This window comes from Mchenga conophoros, linkage group LG13, assembly GCF_057382185.1.
Source record: "Mchenga conophoros isolate Kocher_MC1m ecotype Shallow Benthic linkage group LG13, M_conophoros_male_GT1.1, whole genome shotgun sequence".
Taxonomy (NCBI): domain Eukaryota; kingdom Metazoa; phylum Chordata; class Actinopteri; order Cichliformes; family Cichlidae; genus Mchenga; species Mchenga conophoros.
This window is the reverse complement of record NC_140538.1, coordinates 27,707,776-27,728,205: the sequence shown is the minus strand read 5'-3', so window position 1 is coordinate 27,728,205 and position 20,430 is coordinate 27,707,776. Positions and strand designations below refer to the sequence as shown.

At 40.5% G+C, this 20,430-nt stretch overlaps 1 protein-coding gene across 2 annotated transcripts in view; it reads right to left on the bottom strand.

The window, feature by feature from the left end:
• Positions 1-20,430, bottom strand: part of stk32c (serine/threonine kinase 32C) — a 106,606-nt gene that overhangs the window by 56,577 nt on the left and 29,599 nt on the right. The window contains exons 1-2 of one of the 2 annotated variants that reach the window (XM_085297585.1): positions 8,975-9,331; positions 5,722-5,777 (exon numbers count right to left, since the gene is read on the bottom strand). Coding sequence is in view for 1 of the 2 variants with exons in the window: in XM_085297583.1 (XP_085153709.1) it covers positions 5,722-5,777 (56 nt within the window). In the remaining variant the exon portion in view is untranslated. Of the gene's footprint in view, positions 1-5,721; positions 5,778-8,974; positions 9,332-20,430 lie in introns of those variants that run through there. The other variant, XM_085297583.1, reaches the window with a different exon arrangement.

Below are 20,430 nucleotides of genomic sequence, written 5' to 3'. Positions count from 1 at the left end.
CTTCAAAGGTTGCAAAGACATAAATATCTTAAAGACTCTTATCTTTCCTGAGGTCCAGCCTGAGGGCACGGCATCGCTGATCAAAGGACACAAAGTTTGCAGGCAGACGGAAAAACTTATCTGACCTTTTAATGTCAAATGAGAATTATTTGATCGCAGATTCTTATCAGTTTTAATCAGAAAATGTAACCTTATCTGAAGAAAAACGCTGGCTACTGTCACAGTTTTGAAATCCATTCTCCATGCTTCTGCACAGATATCAAAAAAATGTGGAGGTGGAACAAAGCTCTCTCTCCTGTTTGTAGAAGGTACATAATGATGCTGTACATGAGAATACTGATACTTGTGTTATTCTCTGGGGAAGAGTGGTTGGAATGATAATGAAGACAACCAAGAATTTAACCCTATTATTAGTAGAAATGCAGCAATACCCAGAATACCCTGATGATTAATACGTCTATGTACGAAGGCACACTTTGGCAAAGTTGGGCGGTGATGAAATAAGATTCAGGCTCCAGCGGAGAATTTAGAGGTCATGACAGCTTTCTGGCTCGCAGCAATGCTGCCATTCTCATTTTCTACCCTATAAGTTATATTTTGTTGGCAGGAATGTTAATATTAACGCCTCCAAATGGCCTATTTTTTCTTTTTTGGATTTCACAATCTGCTGGTCCATTTCTTGTAGATAAAAAAAATATGGTTGAAATCATACCGTTGAAATAAATAAACCAGGGAATATCAAGCTCTCTGCGTGGTATGTTAAAGCAGCTATTCCAACCATATGGCCCCGTCTTCTTCTTCTTTATGTTGCTGTGCAGTGTAGGTTTACTCGGTGAAACCTATAGAGGTGTAGTGTAATGGAAGAGCGCGCATTTCTAGGCTAATTGGTTGCCGAGGGCTATGCTGTGGCTGAGCTGCAAGATGAACTCTGCAAAACCAACTTTCATCTAAGTAAAGATGAGAGTTGGTTTTGAGAGGTGCAAAGAAGGGAGGGATGAGAAGTAAAAAGTAGCTACTGTCAGTCTTTAGAGACAGGAGGACTGATTGGCCGTCTGGGAGCCCAACGGAGGTTTAAAAATACAGAAAAAAGTTGAAAACGTTGAAGGCTTGATCCCCTCCTGACCTTTCCATAGATATGATGAGTGTCACAGCCTCTTGCGGTGTCAGTTTCCCTCATCTCCATCTCGTCTTTACTCCCACTCATTTCCAGCAGCTGTCTCTGTTCGTCTGCCTTCCCATTTCCATCCTAATGAGGCTTTATTCCCACTGAAGCATCTGCACGGCACAGGGAAAGAAGACGCAGGAACCGCCGGCTGAGTTCATCCACAGCTTCTGACCTTCCCTGTCTCTCTCCATCCACCTCTGTTCTATCTGTTTAGATGTTTACCTGTCCATGTGACTGTTGACATTAGGAAGCTGTCACTAAACTGCTGTCACTGCCAATGACTGTCATGTCCCCCTCGAGTGTTAGCCCCCCTCCAGAGCTCTAAAGCACAGGCTTTAATAAGCCCAGCAAGAGAAATGCCAGCTTCCTATGCAGCCTGAGCTGAGAACATTGGAGTGACAAAGAAGAGGGGGGCGAAAGTCTGATGCACACAGGGAAAAGTTAGAGAGGAAAAGAGAGAGCAGGAAATTATTCTTACTCTTAGGACTCATATGGCCCAACAGGCCTAGCCGTCATGATAGGAACTCAAACAAAATTAACGCCATATTTTATCTTTAATAATCCTATATATTTATATATCTATACTTTACCAAAACAGCTTGTTTTTGTGTTTTTTTAAAACTACCATCTCTCTTAAACCAACTTGAATTGAATAGTGAGCACAGCCACTAGGCATTATGTAACAAAAAGCCAGGGATGGGAGGGAGGGAGACGGTACCTGCACTGACGTATAAAAAGAAGGAATAGGAGGAGGAGGGGGGGTGGAGGTGGTGGAGCACTCCAATAGGGGGGAAACAGAGCTTTCAGTAAAGCTCAGTCCAAAGCACTTTCCTAATGATTTCCCTGTAACATTAGTCCTCGAAGTCCCCGTCACAGCAGACTACTGTGAACGGCACCAGACAGTTAATGAGACAAAAACAAGAAGCTCTTACAGCCAGGAGGCTGCTTCCAGATGAAGCTTGATTAACTTAATTGATTATCTGTGAATAAGTCTTGAGCCTCTCCTCAGTTCTTTATATTTTGCCTGTACTGAGCCAGATGATCTTCTTGAGCAACATTTCTTTAGACTTTCTGAAGGTTATTTAAAGTTTTTCTTTGGACATTGACTGCTTTTTCACCCATTTTCAGTCAAGTCCTTGTACTGATCACTTCCAGAGCAAAATTTTTGGTTTCCTTTTGAAAACCACTTACAAAGCACACAACTTAGCAAAGAACCAATTTTAAATTGTATTGTTAGTGATTTTGTTACTAGCACCCTGTCACAAAACACACCATTTCTTCCCATTTCTTTGGCCTGGACAAGTAGGGCACAGAAAAAAAAGAGGACAGGCCGAAAAATCTATGTACACCAGAGGAACAGTACTTGAAAGTTATAGCAAACACCTGACACAGGACCTGAAAGATGCACCTGGTCCTTCAGTTGATCCATCTAGTGTTCACCAAAGCCTCATCTCATGGTATCAGTGAAGGGTGGCTGTCAAGAAGCCATCATCAAGGAAGGGAAACAGGGAGAAAAGGCTGAGAGATGCCAAATTACACAAGAACTGGACTAAAATCAGTGGCAGCAGGTCAAAATTTGACATTTCTGGTTCAAATTGCTGGTAATATGTCTACAACCACCTGTAAAGCTCTGTACTGTACAGCTCTGTCATAGTTTGGGTCTGCATTTCAGCCAGGGTGTTGGGGATTTTGTCAGAATTGATGGAATTATGAACTCAGAAAAGTACCACCAGACTTTGATGCACCATGCAATACCATCTGGAAAGCGTCTGACTGGCAGCAGCTTACTAAACACAACAAAACACCATCATTCATGGACTGACCTGAGCCGTGTGGCATCATCTTGGCAGAGAATAGAACAAAAAGGCAGCTAATATCGAAAGAAGAGCTCTGAATGTCCTTAAAGAAGCCCGGAGAAGTATTCCTGAAGACTACTTAAAGGAATTCCAAAGAAAGGTGCCTAAGAGAGCTCAGGGTGTGCTGAAGATAAAGATGCTCATACCTAATATTGACTCTCAAGCTCATTATGTAAACTCTGTTTTTGCCTTTTATAGTGTATTTTCATGTACGTTTTCCAAATTTAAACTGATGCACCCATTTCCCATTACCCAGCAAGTTAAAAAGAAATAAGGTGTGGCTCAAACTTTTGCACAGTCCTATATTTCACACCTATAAAATGTTTTGGCTTCTGATAAACCTTTAAAAGCACTGACCTGCTACTCCAACTATCTAACTGTTTTAAACAACACGCACTTACCAGCAGTTGTGTTGCGTTTTTGTCAGGTTAGCGGCTCGGACCTAAAACAGCCCTACATTATCTCTAATTCAGTTCTGGACCCAAGCTTTTATTTGTACTCCTGTACTCAGGCACAAATTAGACTTTTCAGGTACAAACTGTAACACCCAAACCCACGCTGTCATTATGCCAGGATCAGCTTACATTTTCAGACTGCAGTTGTAGCAGCGGCTACGCTCGGAGAATTTTGATGCAGGATCTTTGGCTGCCAGCAGGCATGCCTCCCTGTGCATTTTTTTTTTTTTTTTTAAACTGGTGACTGAAGGTAAAGGTTTCACCGCGCATCTGTCAGCTGTCAATTAGGGCACTTTAAGTCCCAGAGTGCGATATCAGTCCTTGCGGTGCTTAGTCAGGGGCAGAGCACGTCTTCTGTAGTAAGAGTCAAAGTGGTGTCTGCACAAGCTTTTAAGCTAGATAACACAAGGAGGAGCTCTTATAAAACAAGAGTGAGACTGAGAGGCCTGCTGCAAGAAGATACACACCCAAGTGCTGGGCTTGTAAAGATGAAAAGTGAGCAGAGGAAAATGAGCGTTTCAGGAGAAGGACGCGGTTTCCTCTTTTTCCCCTCTGGCAGCCTCACAGCAGGAAGTTATGAGGTAGCCCCAACCTACCTCACATCTCCCCGCTGTGCAAGAACGAGCTCAGCAACACAAGCATTCTCTCTCTTTCTCGAGTGCATACGTGCACATCTACAGTGCTGCATGCCGATGAACCCATTTTCTTGGAGCACCTACACAAGCTGCAATATACAGATCATGTTTCACAGCGCTACAGCGAGAGGCAAACACCTCCCTCTGTTTGTGCTTCATTCTAGCTTCTCCCTTCTCTTCCCAACCACACACACCAACACCTTTCTCTTGTGAATTTTATTTTAATCCTTAACATAAAGACAACTATAAATTAGGATAACCAAACCTGTTTTACTACCTCCTACACCTCCCCCACTTAAGTGTGTTCAACAGGAAGCTAAAGGTTGGTGCTGTTAAAGTGTTCAAAAAAACAGCAGGAGCTCGGTGTGAGGCCACAGTGGGCCAAAAAACACACACAAGATGACCTCCAGCGAGGACAAAATGTATCTGGACGTCTCTGTGAGCATCTGTCTCACTGTGTAAATGTAGCACAGTGTCTGTGCGTGCATGGCTGGGGAGAGATGCAGCACAGCTGAAAGCCGGCGCTCAGACGAGGACCCGGTGCATCGTCCGTGTCTCATCTCAGCCAGTTTACTTACAAACTCTTTAAGTTTGAATTTTAAAGCCGACAATGTGAATGAAACTTATTTACATGTGGCGTTCATCTCAAAGAAACTAGAGTGAGTGTAAATTGTTATTCTAAAAAGATAATGCTTCCCGGCTTACTGCGGATCCACTTCAGTATCATAAGGGAAGTGACAGCAGCTCGAGGGAACAAAGCAATAAGTAAAAATTAACATAAATTCACATGGTAATGTATTCAGCATTGGGCAATGACTTACAGAGGGACATGTTTTTAGAGGGAAAAAGTGTTTTTGTAGAGAGCAAAGAATTTGCACAGGCGTGCACAGACACAAGTATAATGAACAAATATTAGCAGTGATATTTGGGATTTAAAATGAAGATACACAATTGGGGCTCCAGAGATTGGAATAGTTTATCTCACACACACACGCCCGCCTGCCTGCACGACCGCCCACACACACACACACACACACACACACACAGTCCTGAATTCATTACTGAAGTCTCATCCAGACGTTCAATTGGTACACAAAGGAATTCTTCGGCAGGAGGCAAAAAAAAGGCCCACAAGTTAATCCAAAATGACTGTTTTATCAACAATGGCCACCAACGGTGATATTGGCACCTGTGACAAGGTTGAAAAGAACTGTGGGTAATTTAGTTTCACAAAATGCAGCGTGCACACACACACGCCAAGTTCTCCTCCTGCCTCTATTCAGCCCAACCGCGCGATGACAAATAGAGCCGCAGAATTGTGCTACTCTGTAATTAAATTGAGACGTGGGGTCAAAATTCCCAATAGATTGAATGAGATGAAATATAAATTGGCTCTCCTCTGACTTTATAGAAATAATTACATAAGCTGCATTTATAACTGTTATTAAATGAGCAAAAAGAGGACGGCTCTGTTAAGCAGCATACGAGAACTAAAGTGTAATCCCAGCACATTTAGCTTAGTTTGCTCTGATTCTTTAGAGATGACGACTGTGGTGGGTAATTAAGGGCAAAGAATATACAAGTCGCATGAAAATTGGAGACCACATTACCTTTCCAAAGCTCCCCTTCCCGATGGCCCGCAGAATCTGGAAGTGGTCAAAGTTTACTGTGGAGAAAATGAGAAGCAGTTAGTGAGAACGTGTCAGTTTGAGCTGAGCTATAAAACAGGGAACGTGACATGTACGGCACTGTGCAAAAGTCTTGAGCCATCCCTCATTTCTTTATTTGCTTCCAGGGATCCAGACTTCCCTGTAATTTTTAAAGTGGTATTAAGGAATAGCTCTCCAGGCTTTTTAAAGTGTTTCTGATTTTTAATCCAGGGCTTGTATTTGACCAGTTTTTGTCTGTTAAGACCCTTCACACTAATCTATGAAACATTCAAACATAAACACACACCTAAATCACAGAAAGGACCAGAAAACTTAACAAAGAACCAATTTTAAATTGTATCTTTACACATTTACTTTCGGCCTATTGCAAAAAAGCAAAACCCCACATAATTTGTTCCCACTTCTTTAGTTGAAGAATGCAGTTAATAACACCGTTAACACAGACTGACCTGGCAAAATACAAAAAAAATGAGGGGGTGGTTCAAGACTTTTGCTCGGTACTGTATGAGAAATGGAAATCCAGACTCTATGTGCACTTCACAATGTATTGGTGCACTTTGGCAGTACTGTGAAGATTAAATGTTTTTTTCAAAGAATTAAAAAGTAGGAGCACAGTGGGAGAGAATAATGTGTGTGTTGGATAATGAAACATGTGAAAGATGGAAAAGTAGAAATAATGAATCACAACAGTCAAAATGTGAAAAAGCAAAAACATTTTCCCTGGAGGATCTGTGCAGTGACACACCGTCACAGTATCGACGATTAGCAAGCAAAACAAAACCCCAGAAATAACATTTGTTAAATGAAGACTTAGCTAAACTTTTTTAAACTTCACATCTGAATAACAAATAACACACGCAGCACATAGAAACAAATATCTAAAATGAGTTTGATCTAGATCGCAATAAAATTTGACACTCTTCCATAAGTTTTATGATCGACTTTTACGAGATCAAATTTGAGCAAGTAAAGACATTTCACATGAAGACCAGGAGAGTTGTATTTCAGAAAGACATCCAGCTCAGAGCGCTGACTCATTCATCTTAGGTTTTTTTTTCCTATTTCAGTATGCATAGTAACACAGCCAGATGTTTTCATTCATTGCCACTGGAGCAGATGCATGCGTGTGTTCTGCAGACTGATTGAATCCCTCTGTACGCAGCTTAAAATGAGTCCTGAAGGACATGGTTGGATGAAGTGGTGAGGAAGAGTGTCATGTTTTTTCCTCTGTAATAAATAAACAAAATAATAAGCACAAATATATGCAATTTTAATTCCAAATTATCCATCATAGACCCCAGAAAAAGCATAAATAAAAAGAACACCCAATCCATGATATTAAAAAAGCCTTGATCATTAATAGCAAGTCTTTTTAATATTAACCAATATGAGTAAAGTTAGCTTAAAGGCAAAAAAGCCAAAACCCTTGTTTTTCAGGCAGAGGAGAAAAAGAGGGGCTCTGTGTAAGATAAAGAAGCATTTTTTTTGAACTGTGAATTGTGCAAAGCTACTCTAGTAGAGTCAAAGAATAAGAATATCATGTTGGAAATGAAGATGAGGATGATCAAAACGCATTTCCTCCAACAAATAAATGCTATGGAGAGCAGAGCTGCTTCAACATTTAAAAAAAAAACAAAAAAAAACAACAAAAACAACGTCTTTGGCTGAGCACAAACACAAGCGCTCAGGAATCCGATTAACCAACAACAGACAACAGCCAAGATTTGTTTCAACAACTCAGAGTAAAGAGTAATTAGCCAACACTGTAACTGTTGGCCAGTAAAATCAACATTTGCTAACTTTCACATTCAGCAGCTCATTACGACACTTAAAATAAATCTAATTAAGACATTTAAATGTTGGTTGTATTTTCCTTCCCGATGCATGTGACAGGTTAAGACTTACATCTCCAAATGTAGTGGAACTGATTTGAACCAGAGGACTCAGCCACACTGTTACTATGTACTGCATAAACATGTTTACCGATGAAGGTAAACCAGATGCTGTCCTGACTGTGTGACTAAATTCTGTGCTTAAAGCATCAAACTAATTGAATATGATTAACTTGCTATGAGAGGTTTTAACTCCACGTGTGACTTTTTCTGGGTTCATAAACCATTTTCAGGGTCCATTTTCAAACTTGGCCAGCACAAAAAAGGATGCATATTTCACTTCGCATCACCTCAGTAAGACCATGTCAAAGGCCAAATTAATAAGTCTTCTCATCAGATCTTGATGCTTCTTTCTTGTGTGACACAAAAAATAGGAGGAGACAGATCTTGGCTTGTGTTGTTTTTTAAGTTGATTCATTCAAAACTAACTGTAAGATGCTTAACTACATTGCAGTCTGTGTTGCTGAAGTCCTAAATTATCACCTTTAAAGTGTTTGTGCTAATAACATCATGTACAGTAAGACAGGCACATAGAACAGCACTGACTGGGAGAAGCTTTGAACAGTTGACATACTCGGTTCAATTCAACATATAAGACTTGAATGCACAAGCATCTTTCAAAAACCTATTAAATCTATCATCTGTGATATTATTATATACAATTATAATGTATTGTTCATCTCCCTTAAACAAACAGGCAGCCTTAAGGTATGAAATATTCATTTGTCTACTGTTTCAGTGGCTGATAGTGTCCCACAGGCCTTAATGTGAGTTTGAGGCAATTATGTTTAAGTTGTTTAACGATAAACAGATTTTGAATGAAAGCGAGGGAACTTCGGTAGCATAAAAAAGTCTATATTCTTTGTGTCCATATGGATCAGCCATATTACCATTATTTCCCCGTAAGGTTGCCAAAAGCACCAAGTTAATACTTGAAAAAACTGCAGCAATACACAAAAATATAATCAATATTCTATTTATTCGGTGACAACGCCGCTTTTAGCCTTTAATCAGAAAGCCTTAAGTTGGCTAGTTAAGCATCGGGCTAACGTTTAAAGCATTCACTTTGGGGAAGTAACTCGCAATACTGCTACTGCTGTGTAGTCTTGGTTAAATTCACAGCATATTACATAAATTACCCTGCAATAACTAACTGTTATAATAGCGGCACCGTATTGCATCACACTGAGTACATTTCAATCATTTATCCCGGAGTTTGCTAGCTAGCAAAATAATAAAAACAATTCCAAAATTAGCATGTGTAACGTACACACTCGAGAAAATTATTTACTAGCACTTACGCAAACTCCCCCATTGTGAAAACGTACAAATCCATCTTGCAGACTCCTTGTATTTTTCGTTTTCCAGCAAACACTCATTAAAACGGCAACACCGGACACGTTAGTGCACTCACCCCCGACTGTTCGGGGAGGGAGGGGGTCACACATTGAAGAGACAACGTGCAGAGCTACAAGGCAGCCCAGGCAGAGAAATGTTGGTTTTAGACTTCTGTATCTGATAAGAAAACTATTCAAAATCAGATAGTGATTTATGGTGAATGAAATACGGTTACAGTTTCACGAAGTTTTAAGCACCAAATCCAAGATTCTTCATTACTTTATACAGAAAAGCTGGACATGGTATGCAGAAAAAACAACAACAACAACAAAACAAATACAAATAAACGAAAAAAAGTTTTGTAACTGTCAGTTTCCTTTTAAAATTCTTAGTGTGAACAACATTACACAAACAACCACGTGTGTCCTGCGATCACCAAGCATTTAGAAAATCTATTAGAGGATAATAAAGTGTTTTCATATTCTTGACCAAGCAGAAAAACATATTTTAGCATATAAATTAGCACTCTCTTCTCAACAAGTCCTTCAACATGCTGATGTTAAAAATATAATAAAAGGCATCTATCAAATTGTTAAAAGTACTAATTACAGTGTATTTTAATTGTTTCTAGTACTTTAATTCAAGCGTATCACTGCATTGAGAAATGGGTGGTTATCTGTTGGATAATGGGATTAAGCAGTGTTTTTGTTGACGTTCATAAAAGACAAAATATGTAAAACAATTAATAATGAATGAGTCTGTTTAATGAAAACACTTTACGAAAGAGAGAAAAAAATATCCAGCTGTAACTATAGCATGCATCAGCTCAGTAGTTGAGATCACAGCTCACTGCGAGGAAAGTCTTTATGCTGGTACACAAATGAGCCTCGAAACTGCAACTAAACTGTCACTGCGAGGCAGAGCTGTGGTGGTAATAAGGACAATGAAACCTCTGCACAAGCATTATTACTATTAATATAAGATTATTTCATGTATCACAGATTATCATCACATATTATTGTTACTTCCTACATCCACCTATGAAAGTACTAAAGAAGAAGCTGAAGGCTCCAAGATAAGCTCTTTGTCTATAGAAAGGATGTAGCCCTGAATTTATGAGACAGGTAAAGATACCAAAATACAAAAACAGATACAAAAAACTGCACGAAAATGTAAATGTAACATATATATAAAAATTTTATTTTTTTAAAAAAATAACAAAGTAAATAAACATAAAGATTTATAAAAATATGTACAAAAAACAAAATATGTAGCCAAAATGCCAAAACCACAGAACAAAAGAGAAATACGCACTTTTCTAAACACTGTACACTGCCAGGTTTCCTGTTCAAGGTTAACCCTGCACGTGCAGACTCCAGCTGTGGTAATGTGGGTGGATGAAGATGGTCACTGATGGACCTCCACCCCTGCCTTCTGGTCATCTGTGTTACTGATTAAGACTTACCTCTGCTCTGCGCATGTGCATGTGTGTGTGCGCATGTGTAACAGCAGGCGTGATGCCAACTCATGCAGCTTCTCCTTATAAGTCACTCAGCACCCTCTCCGTGTAGACAAAGAGCAATAATGGGAGAAAAAAGACACAGACTGGGCTCCTCCAGGCAGACCCATTGCTAACCAGCCTCTGAGTGCTGAATGAGAAGGCAGGCCCCCGCCTTGCCAGGTGATTTCAAAGACAAGGGTGTGTTTTCTGTAGTTTGTCTGGGAGACAGTCTGATACGCTCCCTCTGTACATAGCTAATCCCCTCATATGGCACGGCTCAGACTGCACCTCAGGTCCAAAACACAGAGGCACTGTAGCATGAATGTAGCTCTGTGCAATATTAAAAAGGATAAAGAAAATGAAATAAAAATTTAATCTAGCGCAGTGTTTTCATAGATTCACCAGGTCTTTCTCCCAGCGAGAGCGATGATTCAGCTTCTCATCTGGGTCCTGTGCCAGTATAGCATATATTAGCAGATGGATAAACAGGTTTGGAAATCCCTTTCCCGTACTAAGGTTTGTGACATCAGAAGTGAGGAGGCTGTCTGGCAATTTTTGTGCCTTTACCAAAGTGACGTTCCAATATTCACACCTGCTCCAGGCCTGCAGAGGCGACAAAGTAAGTTGTGCTTGAACTTTTCTTTCGAGGTCTCTTCTTTGATTCTCAAACTTTTTCCTCCACACACTTTCACGTGGCAACATAATGAGTGGCTTCCAGGAGAGACTCGCCCTTTCAAACTAATGATTCATCAATAATGTTTAGCCAGAATTGAAGCATCTCAATACACAGCATGTCTGTGCTCTGGCACTCCTTGAGTCAAAAGATCTAACAGCTCCAACCAGATGTTTTGGCTGTGCTCCAGTTGTTGTTTGTTGGGTAAAAACTGGTTACTCAAAGTTCATTATGAGTTTGTTTTGCTTTGTAGTTTTAATTGGCATGTTTATCTCTGTTTACTTCATACAGCTTAATAATAGTATGTAGGTTGAACGCCACAACTGGTTGTCTTAAGGTTGACTTAAAACAAAGAATAGAAACCAAACTGTGAATGTTGGGAGTTAAATTAACTTTAAGGTGATTGGCTGATGACCAAAGCACATCATAGTTTGGAACCATTTGCATGTGTATATGTTAGTATGACTGTATGGTTGATTTGAAAATGTAAAGTTATTTTTAACGTGTGGCTTTTATTCAAACTCTGAAGCACTTTGTAACTCTGCATTTGGATTTGCTCTACAAATAAGGGTCCATCAAGTTATGAATGCATCAGCACATCCATGATTCCTATATCACCTTCCAAAGGTGCTCTATTAGACTGAGATCTGCTGACGACAGTGGCCATTAGAGTATACTGAACTCACTGTCGTGTTTAAGAAAACAGTTTAAGATGATCTAAGATTTGTGACACGGCACGCTGTTCTGCTGGAATCAGCCATGAGAGGAGAGGTACACCGTTCTCATGAAGAGATGGACATGTTCAGCATGTTAATACTAGTATTATTGCTACTTGGTTGGTACTAAGGGGCCCAAAATGTGCCATGAAAATACCCCCCACACAGTGACACCACCACCGCTAGTCTGCACAGCTGACATAAGGCAGGATGGATCCATCCTTTCATGCTATTTATGCCAAATTGTGACCCAACCATCTGCATGTCAGAGCAGAAATCGAGACTCACCAGACCAGGCAACATTTTTCCAAACTTCTCATGTCAAATTCTGAGAACTGTAGCTTCAGTTTCCTGTTCTTAGCTGACTGGCGTGCATGGTGTGGTCTTCTGCTGCTGTAACGCATCTGCTTCAAGGTTCAACATGTTGTGCAAGATGCTCTTCTGCATTCTTTGGTTGTAACAAATGGTTGTAAGAGCTACGGTTGCCTTCCTATCTGCCATTTTTCTCTGACCTTTGACATCAATAAGGCAGTTTTCCCAAGAGAACTGCCGTTCACTGGATATTTTCTCTTTTTGTCACCGAAAAGTCAACAGATCAGCAGTTTCTGAAATAGTCAGCGCAGCATCAACAGCTATGCCACCTTTCTCCCCTATTCTGATGCTTGGTTTAAACTTCATCATGTCCACATGCCTAAATACACCAAGTCGCTCCCATGTGATTGGCTGATTAGATATTTGTCTTAACAAGCAGCTCCGTACATGTATCTAACAAAGTGGCTGGTAAATTTACCTTGTGTTATGGCTCCACACTAGTAAACTTGGTCTTCTTTCCAATTTAACATCAGTCAAAAAACATGAAGGGTTATGAAAAGATTAAATCAACTGTGAACTTCTCCTCACAGGGTTCATGCTTTCACCGAAGACTTGAGTAAACGCTGAATCTGCCTCCAATAAAAGGAGGCCAACCTTCACACGGCACTGAGACACGCTGCTGGCGTGATGTGTCAGATGCTATTCACAAATGAAACCTAACAAATATTCATTCAGCATCTTAAATGATTTTACGCAGTTCACCATGACACAATCAAAATCATCCACCTCCACTGTTTTTCTTTTTAAGTTTGTTTTTTAGTAACCATCGATCTATGTACCCAGTATCACAGCACTTCCTCGAAGTATGAGTCACTGGGTAATGGGAAACGAAACAAAAGTCCCCCCTCCTCCTCCTTTTATCCAGCCTGGTGAAAGGAGCTGCTCTTTAGATAAAGGGGTAAAGGACTACAGGCCTTGTTCCATGCTGAGGGGGTAATTATTGTGGACATAGCCGTTCCTGTAACCATCCCTTCATGAGAGAAAAGAATTGTAGAAGCTATATAGGTCACTGAGGCTTTAAATCCCAACATATAGTGGACCACCACTACGCTGGCTAAGGTAAAGTGCCAGCAGTTCAGTCAATAAATGGCTATAGTATAAATATCCACGCTAACATACAGTGGGGCAAAAAAGTATTTAGTCAGCCACCGATTGTGCAAGTTCCCCCACCTAAAATGATGACAGAGGTCAGTAATTTGCACCAGAGGTACACTTCAACTGTGAGAGACAGAATGTGAAAAAAAAAAATCCATGAATCCACATGGTAGGATTTGTAAAGAATTTATTCGTAAATCAGGGTGGAAAATAAGTATTTGGTCACCTCAAACAAGGAAAATCTCTGGCTCTCACAGACCTGTAACGTCCTCTGTAAGAAGCTTTTCTGTCCCCCACTCGTTACCTGTATGAATGGCACCTGTTTGAACTCATCATCTGTATAAAAGACACCTGTCCACAGCCTCAAACAGTCAGACTCCAAACTCCGCCATGGCCAAGACCAAAGAGCTTTCGAAGGACACCAGGAAAAGTATTGTAGACCTGCACCAGACTGGGAAGAGTGAATCTACAATAGGCAAGCAGCTTGGTGTGAAAAAATCAACTGTGGGAGCAATCATCAGAAAATGGAAGACATACAAGACCACTGATAATCTCCCTCGATCTGGGGCTCCACGCAAGATCTCATCCCGTGGGGTCAAAATGATCATGAGAACGGTGAGCAAAGATCCCAGAACCACACGGGGGGACCTGGTGAATGACCTGCAGAAAGCTGGGACCAAAGTAACAAAGGTCACCATCAGTAACACACTACAACGGCAGGGAATCAAATCCCGCAGTGCCAGACGTGTTCCGCTGCTGAAGCCAGTGCATGTCCAGGCCCGTCTGAAGTTTGCCAGAGAGCACATGGATGATACAGCAGAGGATTGGGAGAATGTCATGTGGTCAGATGAAACCAAAGTAGAACTTTTTGGTATAAACTCAACTCGTCGTGTTTGGAGGAAGAAGAATACTGAGTTGCATCCCAAGAACACCATACCTACTGTGAAGCATCGTGGTGGAAACATCATGCTATGGGGCTGTTTTTCTGCCAAGGGGACAGGACGACTGATCCGTGTTAAGGACAGAATGAATGGGGCCATGTATCGTGAGATTTTGAGCCAAAACCTCCTTCCATCAGTGAGAACTTTGAAGATGAAACGAGGCTGGGTCTTCCAACATGACAATGATCCAAAACACACCGCCCGGGCAACAAAGGAGTGGCTCCGTAAGAAGCATTTGAAAGTCCTGGAGTGGCCTAGCCAGTCTCCAGACCTCAACCCCATAGAAAATCTGTGGCGGGAGTTGAAAGTCCGTGTTGCTCGGCGACAGCCCCAAAACATCACTGCTCTCGAGAAGATCTGCATGGAGGAATGGGCCAAAATACCAGCTACTGTGTGTGCAAACCTGGTAAAGACCTATAGTAAACGTTTGACCTCTGTTATTGCCAACAAAGGTTATGTTACAAAGTATTGAGTTGTATTTTTGTTATTGACCAAATACTTATTTTCCACCCTGATTTACAAATAAATTCTTTACAAATCCTACCATGTGGATTCATGGATTTTTTTTTCACATTCTGTCTCTCACAGTTGAAGTGTACCTCTGGTGCAAATTACTGACCTCTGTCATCATTTTAGGTGGGGGAACTTGCACAATCGGTGGCTGACTAAATACTTTTTTGCCCCACTGTACATCAGGGAGCTTTTTATTTACTTGTGAAATGTAATCAAATTCTGTGTAACCAACTATTCTAATGTGATTTTAATGAAAGTACTTTCGTACTACTCACAGTGAGTGTCCTGCACTTTTGTATGCACTCTTCAAGTGTTTGATTTCTACACAGCTCCCTCAGCGGGTGTTGAAGCAGATGATTAAAGGACAGAGGACATCCATTCATTAAACAAACAAGGGAACTCTTCACAGTACATCCACACGACACAAGAAAGGCTTCAATTACCTTCATCTACTCTATGATGACGCTTGGGAAAATTATCTTAAAATCGATAGAAGACTGCTGGTTGTATTTTCAATTTGTGCCACGTCACAAGTGGTACTCCAGAGAAACAAGCAAGATGATGGTGAATGAGGCTGGTTTCTTTTTTTTAAAGTATCTGCAGCAAACAGCATGCTGCCTCTATCTACCGCACTCGGTTTTCACTGGACGCTGCACAAAAGACAACGGTCTTAGTGAATGTTAGTGAATGGACTTACTATGGAGGTAATGGGAGAATGACAACATCTATTCCTCCTATGGGGGCTGTAAGCTCCTGAAACACAAGGATAATATGCTGAGCAGGCTCCACAGGGGTCCTCGATGGGGGGATTGGCTCCTGTGGAGGTGTTGATGTTGGCATAGAACCCATGTCAGGTGACAGAGAAAGTGAGAGTGTGTGGATGTGTGTGTGGTCATATATACTACTATGCAAATCTTTGGGATAGTTTTCCATCTCTCATGGAAAGTCATACTTTTATTAATGACATGAAACGTGACTAGAAAAATCAACATCAAGAATTTCATTAGGTTTTTCTGCAAAAATTTCACTTTATATTCTGTAGTGCTTATACTTTGATCATTTCAGCTGCTCCCTTGTCACAAGGAAGTCACCACAGCAGACAGCGCCACATGTTTGATTTGGCAAAGTTTTATTTTGTACTGCTTGCACATGTTTTAATTCAACGCCTGTTTTGCATGAACTGATTAGGAATTGGAGCCATTTTCATACAAAGTCCAGAATTTTCAGATGGGATGTCAGTTTCACGGGAAGGTGAGGCCTCCGGCATCGTCATTTCCAGACAAATTAAGCAGGTAAATGTAGTTGCTCGGCAAACTCTTAAAAACTCTCAAGTGTTTCCTAAATTATTAATCTGATACATTTCAAAAAAGAAAGAAAGCACTGCCAATGAAAGAGAAGCTACCCGTGAAAAGAAAGGCTAGATTAATCTAAAAGCCTGGAAAAAAATATTATTTGAACAGATGAAACCAAGAAAAACTTGTACTACAATTGAGGGATGAGTCTGGAGGAGGGAAAACAGATCATGATCTGTCAAAGACGGTGGATGAAATGCTATGGCATGAGCACATATGGCTGCCAGTCTTAGTTTATCACTAGTGTTTTTTGATGATGTGGCTGCTGATAGAAGTAGCAGGATGAAGGGTTTGCGTGTACAAAAATGGCTGTAATTCTCTAAACAGTTAATGTAGCACTTTTGTTAAATCCCTGGAGTTAAAGCTGAAAGCCTGCACGTCAATCACATCCTAATTGTTTGATCTCAAATTCACTGTCGGTACGTACGGAGGCAAAATACCAAAAACGCGTCACTGTCCAAATACTTATGGACCTAACTGCATCTATGACAGAAAATAAGAAGCAGCATTATAGAAGCACTTTAAGATGCAGATGTTGAGTTTAATGTCACAGTTAAACCCAGCTTCCACCACCTGTTAGCGGTGCACCTAATATAACTCTAAACTCTGCTAATGGATGTTTTTGGCAAATGCACCCTGACTCTTATGCTTTAATGCATCTAAGCTTGAAGCAGACATTTTCTAACGCCGTTTTCTTTGCTTGTTTTCATCTTAGCCCGAGCTGTGAAAGTGCTCCATCACCTCAAGCTATATAAGGAGAAAATGAATATGATTTCAGCCTCCAGAACCAGAGCTGCTCCATATAGCTCATCTCAGTCCACAAACACCATCTAATCGTCCGTCAGCGTGTCTTTGCCTTTCCGTCACTACTGATGACATTCAGAGAAACGCTGTATCGCTTACTACTCTGCAACACGGAGCGTGGATCTGTTCTCGCACCTTTGTTGCTCCGGAGCAACTTCAAAACAAAAATGAACAAAAATAAAATCCAATAACCTTGATGGTAGTAGCTCGGGGAGCTCATGAAAAACTCCACTTGTTTCTATGATGGTTGCACTCAATAGAATCAACTGTAACACAGAGGATGATTAAAGCAAAAACAGGGAAGGTGAAAAAGGTGAAAACGAGGAGGGCACCTTCCTGACCATGATGAAAAATACATTATGCAATTCGATCATTAACCTTGCTAATAACACACCAGGAGATAATGAGTTAGAGAGACAACTTTCAAAGCCATTTTCTTTAACTAGGGTTTTATTAAAGGAAAATCCAAAGCAAACTGAAGCTCAGTTAAATGCATAGTTTGTATTTAACACAGGAGAGGAGGAGGAATATGCTGAGGCATGCAAACATTTCAGTAATATATAAGAGCTAATATGACTTTAATGTGCAGCACAAAGGTTTTATAGTCATATTTGGACATTAATTATAAACCCTGAGATAATGTAATCTTCACAGAGGTTCATTATTCTTTATTTATTATTTTATTATATACTTTATTTATTCACCATCACAGCTGCTGCTCCCTGCATGAAAGAAAGAAAGAAAAAAAAGTTGTTGAGAGAAGGAGTGGTGGCAATCGATCCAGAGTGATGAATTATGAGTTCCACTCATATGTAAGTAACCACAGATAAGAGAGGTTTGACAGAATCAAGTATAAACAGATGCTGGGGGCTGTTTATCACGAGGGACGCAAGTTTGCGTTATTTATGAAATATCGTCTACTTGAGAAACATTAGCTGGGCTGGTTTACGGCGTCGTAGTTTCATCCTGGCATAGAAGTGTATTTAAAATGTTAAGAATGGGAAGACCTCCCATACTTTAGTCAAAAATTCCTTTTGTTTCATGTCTGTAATTATGAAAATGTTGAAGAAATGATTATCTCCTCTAACCTTACACCCCAAGCTTTCTTCTGAGAAGCACTATTAGATAGTGGAGAGAATAACTAAACACCAGTTAGGCTCAAGGTACAACCACTGAGAGGACTGTTAGGGTTTGTGTGTCCCATCATTTGTGTCTTGGATGGTGTTCAATATAACCCCAGTAGCCCCAAAAAGTTGAGACTCTGGTAAAAATGTAAATAAAAGTTGAACGCAATGAATTGTGAAGGTAGAACATAGAAGACCTATCAAATGTTTAAACTGAGACAATGTATCATTTTAACAAAACAATGAGGTCATTCTAGGCTAAAGAGAAGAGGGACCATCCAGTTTGTTATCAGCACTCAGTTCAAAAGCCTACATCTCGGTTGGTGTGGACATGCCTATTAATGCCTAAGGAACTGACAGCTTGCACCATCAGTGCTGAACAATATCTACAGGTTTTAGAGCAACAGGTCAGGGAAGGCCCTAACTTTTTGGTTTGTTTTTTTTTGTTAGTGCCATCAAATCATTTTTTTTTTCTTAAATTGCTAGATTTTGTCTGCTTAAAGATTTCACGTGTTTTTTAGGTTTCATTGTGAATTTGTAACTCTCATAGTGCATTTTACAAAGCATCAGAACTTTTCTGGAATTGAAGTTGTAAATTTTTACTTTTTAAAAGACTGTTCAGACCTTTTCCCCCTGCTCCGTACAGGGAATAAATGTTTTTTAAAAATTGGTATCAACTTTGGTCAAAATGGGTATTTTAAAAATCTGTATCAGTATCCACTACAATTTCACAACTACTGCATTCCTTGAGTAGATACAGTACATTCATCTGCACATATAAACACGAGATCTCATCTTCTACTATGAGGCCTCAGATTTCACCACGACTTCCCCAAAGAGGATATACCAAAGTGGAGGAGAATTATCACATAATCAATAAACTGGACTGTGATACTGTTCGACTATCATGGATCCAGCTGGGGTAGAACTGTGAAGGAGGCGAAGCACTACACTAATGGGGATGCAACATAATATTGCTGATATCAGTAAAACTTGAATATATGAACACCAATGAAGGAAGATCTCAGGGATTTACAATGGTCAGAGTGATCGCCAACAGCCTGGCGATCAAGCTTTTCAGAACGTTTGCCCATTAATTCATCGAATCGCTGCTATCAAATATTATCAGATTCAAATTTAATTGAATTAGCCTTACTATAGTTTCACGATAAAACTGTGGAGAAGACTATCCAACTCTAGACTCGTCTATGTACCGCCACTTAATGCAAAGATGCTGAGCTGGTAATACTAGATCTCACTAAGAGTCAGTCATTTAGAATCTGTATCAGGAGGCATCATTCCCTTTCTAAACTACTACTTATTAGTTATTTAGGACAACTAGGGTTGGGGTCGGAGTTGGGTAGTTGCCTGTTTTTGTGGGCGTTTTGTTGCCAATTGTTGCTCACAAACTCTTAGGATTGGGAATGTTGTTCATTAAAAGCCTTTTAAACATCCCACATTACATAGTGTTGAGGAATGCTCTCACCAGGATTTAATACCAATTTCTCATTTAGGATACCATTGTGTTTGTAATCAAGCAGGAAACCTCATAGAGGTGATTCACGTTGTGATAAATGACTGCCCAGTTTGCGTGCCGATGTACCAGACATGCTCTCTGTTTAATAATGCAATACACCGATGAAAAGTTTGCAGTTGCCCCTGGGTTCGTGCAAACACATAAATCAAAATGGGAAAATGAGTTGTGAAATATCTGTAATAATGAACAAATATCAAGGTACGGCCGAGTCCCTTTTAGGATGTAAAGCAGCTCGCTGCAGAAAGTGAACCCTGAAATGTTAATGCAGAGCGCATTTAGAGTACGACCCAGCCATCAAATCACACTGAGTGAATGCACGCTGTGTGGACGAGCCCATTGGAGTGGGATCAAAAAACCTCCTAGCATCGATCCCTTCCTGTTACGTCTTTTGAGAATATGCTTCTGCTCCTAATCCAATCCTATGCTGTCTGCTCTGTGCTATGTTATCAGTGCATGTACAAGCCATTTCTCAGCGCTTTGCAGACAGGTTTCCATTTGCATAGACAGTGCACAGAACCAATATGCCAGGTTTATTGCATCTGCAGCACGCACTGTTGGATGATGAGGGCTACGTGCTTTGTGCGACTTGTCATTGTGGTAGAAGAATCAGAGTGTGAGTGCATGTGACTCTTCGCTGTGCATGTGACACTACACAGCGCAACCAAGTAAGACCTGCTTGCTTCACAGCAGCTTCTTCTCCCACATGATTACTGAATATTTTATGGCAGTAGTAAGCCATATTTCACGGTCTGTAGTAGTAGAAGCTGCTGCTGGGACAACCCTACACTCTT